The sequence below is a fragment of the Rhincodon typus genome, unplaced genomic scaffold (assembly GCF_021869965.1).
Source record: "Rhincodon typus isolate 14 unplaced genomic scaffold, sRhiTyp1.1 hic_rhity00012244, whole genome shotgun sequence".
NCBI classification, from domain to species: Eukaryota; Metazoa; Chordata; class Chondrichthyes; order Orectolobiformes; family Rhincodontidae; genus Rhincodon; species Rhincodon typus.
In genome coordinates this window covers 1-3,813 of record NW_025977882.1, presented here as the reverse complement: position 1 = coordinate 3,813, position 3,813 = coordinate 1, and the positions used below count along the sequence as shown (strand labels likewise).

The 3,813-nt window shown below is 51.4% G+C and overlaps 1 protein-coding gene across 1 annotated transcript in view; it reads right to left on the bottom strand.

The window, feature by feature from the left end:
- LOC125482551 (sodium/potassium-transporting ATPase subunit alpha-3-like) overlaps nt 1–1,595 on the bottom strand; it is a gene marked incomplete at both ends in the record, with an annotated part of 4,244 nt that extends 2,649 nt beyond the window's left edge. The window contains 2 exons of the mRNA XM_048594645.1: nt 506–709; nt 1,536–1,595. Of these exons, the coding sequence (XP_048450602.1) occupies nt 506–709; nt 1,536–1,595 (264 nt within the window). The remainder of the gene's footprint in view (nt 1–505; nt 710–1,535) is intronic.
- Nucleotides 1,596–3,813: the final 2,218 nt, after the last annotated feature.

The window sequence follows — 3,813 nt, the reverse complement described above, 5'->3', positions numbered from 1 at the left end:
GAGTGGACTGCCCTACCACAGCTACTTGGCCCCTCAAACCTGTCTCAGGTTGAGCCAGAGCTGGGCTGGATGGAGTCAGTCTGCTCTCCCTGAAATATATCCTTCTTACAATGGGGCTTCTGGTGGGACCTCCACCTCCTCAGGAGTCCCCTCCACCAGGGGAATGCGAGGGAGAGGAGGGTGAGAGGGATAAAGGAAGAGTTGGTGGGGAGGGAGAAGAGGGGACAAACACCCCTCCCCCAATATGGAGGAGTCTGTGGGATCTGCAGCCCCATGTTCTTGTCCCTCCCTGATCTCAGCAATGGGAGGAAGGAGCTGCCTTCCCCAGACCCTCCCTCCCTCCGCTGACCCTTCCTCCGAAATGACCCCTTCAATGGGGTCACCGTGAGGCTGGAGCTGGTCTGCATTCTGGTTGAAGTCTAGCGGCTTCCCCTCTCCCTTGCCTTTACACAGACCCACCCCACTTCCCCTTGCCCCCACTTCCCCTCAACCCCCCTCCCCTCACATTGTCTCCGGCTGGGCTGTCCTCAGTCGCTGCCTGGATGCCGTATGCCAGGAAACACAGGATGGCCCCGATCCACAGGAGGATGGAGAATCCCCCGAAGAGCTGACGGCAGAATTTGATCCACTCCGGGGTGGTGGGAGGTGGCGTTAGGGCATTCGGCCCATCACGGGCCAGGAACTCCGCTGCCTTGGCATGTGTGAGACCCTAACAGAGAGGGGCAAAGGTCAACATGGTCAGGAAGAGGTGCAGCACATTGGGCAGGGAGGCACAAGGTGGTGGATGTGGAGAGATGGGGTGGGGGGGGAAGAGAGAGAGAGAGAGTGAGTAGGACACCGAGGGACGGAGAAAAAGCCAAAAAGGGACGGGTGTGGGGGGTGGAGAGAGAAAGAAAGAGGAAGACAGAAAGGGAGACAGAGCGAGAGCAAGAGAGATGCAGAGGTAGGGAGAGGGACAGAGATTCGGGGAAAGAGCGAGAAAGAGAGAGAGGGAGAGACAGGGACGGAGAGTGAGAGAAAGAAAGGAAATTGAATATGTGTTGGTCACCTTGATGAGTATCAGAGAGGAGATGTAGCAAGAATGGGGAGAGGGTGAATGAATGGTGCAATGATAGAGAGTTGGGACGGATGGGGAGAGAGAGGGGCAAATGGCGCAATGATAGAGAGTTGGGATGGATGGGGAGAGAGAGGGGAAATGGGACAGTGATAGAGAGTTGGGATGGATGGGGAGAGAGAGGGGAAATGGGGCAGTGACAGAGAGTTGGGATGGATGGGGAGAGAGAGAGAGGCAAATGGGGCAATGATAGAAAGTTGGGATGGACAAATGATGAGTTGGAAGAATGGAGTTAGGATACAGTTTTAGTGGAGGAATTTTGGAAAGCAGTAGGGATGGAAGGAGAGAGAGATTGTGGAATGGACATGGGCAGGCAGAAAGCTGGATGGAGGGATGGACACAAAGCTGGAGGGAGGAATAGATGGATGGGAATATGTCTGTCCAGCTTGCGGACAATGTGATCCACATGTTCCTCACTAACCTGTACACAGTCCGCATTGTGTTTCCGGCACACCTCTTCCACAGACATCTTGTGTTCAGTCTGACAGGAGAGAGAGAGAGAGAGAGAGAAATGGTTTAAAAAAAACACCCAGTCCATGATCATTCCTGTCCTGGAGAAGTGATCCCTGAGTCCCAGGGGATCTGTAATACTCAGATACATGCACACTCTGATACTCAAACTAATCCCTGGGGTGCAGGAAGTCCCAGCTCCAAGCAGTTCCTACCAGCGAGGGCCCACATTCCCAGAGATTTCCATGTGACACAATGCACATTGTCTCTGGCACCAGATCAGTGACTGTCTGTATTTAGAGGCCTCTGTGTGGGATCCACTTGGTCCCCAGCCCTGTCCAACAGGAGAGCTTCCAAAGACAGCACAGTGCCAATCATTTTTGGAAAGGGTCAGGGTTAGAAGTTGGAGCATTCCTGAGTATCACTGAGAGGTGATCTCCAAACTCTGGCTTATTGTCAAATATAGCATCTTAATTTTATTCATTCAGTAGGTGTTGCTGGCTTGGCCTAGCATTTCTTGCTCGTCCCTAGTTGCCCCCTTGAGAAGGTGCGGGTGAGCTGCCTTCTTGACCTGCTGCAGTCCTCCTGCTGTGGGTTGACCCACAATGCTATTAGGGAGGGAGTTCCAGGATTCTGATCCAGCGACACTGAAGGAATGGCCGATATATTTCCAAGTCAGGATGGTGGGTGGCTCAGAGGGGAACTTGCAGGGGCTGATGTTCCCATGTATTTCCTGCCCTTGTCCTTTTAGATGGAAGTGACTGTGGGTTTGGAAGGATCTGAGGATCTTTGGTGAGTTTCTGCAGTGCATCTTGTAGATAGGACACACTGCTGCTACTGAGCGTCGGTGGGGGAGGGAGTGGGATGTTTGTGGATGTGGTGCCAATCAAGCGGCTGCTTTGTCCTGGATGGTGTCAAGCTTCTTGAGTGTTGTTGGGGCTGCCCCCATCCAGGCAAGTGGGGAGTATTCCATCACACTCCTGACTTGTGCCTTGTAGATGGCGGGACAGGATTAGGGGAGAGAGCATTACTTTCAGTTGGAAAGAGGGAGGTGAAAGTTTATGGGTGCGAGGGACAGAGTCTGAGTTTGAGACTTCCCAACCTCTGGGTCTCACACACAGGGCGATGTGATTAATCAGAATGCATTCTGCAAAACCATTGATACTGGAACCTCCTGTCAGACTCAAGCAGGTGTTTATTGAAAAGGTCACCAATCCCAGGGAGAAATCAGAAAGTAATTGCTTGGAAAATTCATGAGAGTTTGGATTTGATGAAGGCTGTTTCTGATTCTGATCAGAGACAGAGGTAACTTTTCATCACCAGGCAGCTGAACACTCAACAAGCAAGTGGCAGAGAATTAAAAACATCCGCTCTGCAGACAATGGCTGTTCTCCCTCGTGAAATACATTGTCCTCAGAGACTGGCTACAGATCACCTATTACAGCGAATATCTTCTCTCACTGATTGGGCCAATGTGCCTTCTCCATCAAACACTCCCAGGACAGGGACAGCACGGGGTTATGTACAGAGGAAAGCTCCCTCTACACTATTCCGATCAAATACTCCAAGGGCAGGGACAGCTACAGGGATAGATACAGAGTAAAGCTCAAGGAAAATCAGTGATTGTTTGGCACACTCTTATCATTCAGGTTATACTTTCCTGTCAGTAATTAGTGTAAATGACACTTCATCTAGCAAAATGATATTCAGTAGGGGGTGAGACATGATGTATGTTACGGAAGGATCACAGAATGTTGGAATATTCTGTGTGTTTTTGGAAAATATCGTTCACTTAGATTCATACGCACCAACAATTCCAAATACAGCAGCTCACAGTGAAGAGCATTGTTCAAATGGCTAGTTGGACGAGGTTGTGTTGCAATAATCTCAAAAGATTCATCCCCAACGTCATGGAAACTGTTGCTATTGTGAACTGCAGCCTTGAGGCTATCAGCAAACACAGCAATATGAACCAACACTGAGCATCTTTATGTGGCACCTTTCTGAGCTCAGAGTTTCAGCACTGTGGCCAGCGCTGATCTCCTCACATTGAGGGGCTGAGACAGTAGGGTGCATGCCGTGCTGTCGGAGGGTCAGTACTGAGGGAGTGGGCACTGTCGGAGGGTCAGTGCTGAGGGAGCGCTGCACTGTCGGAGGGTCAGTGCTGAGGGAGTGGGCACTGTCGGAGGGTCAGTGCTGAGGGAGCGCCGCACTGTTGGAGGGTCAGTGCTGAGGGAGTGCCGCACTGT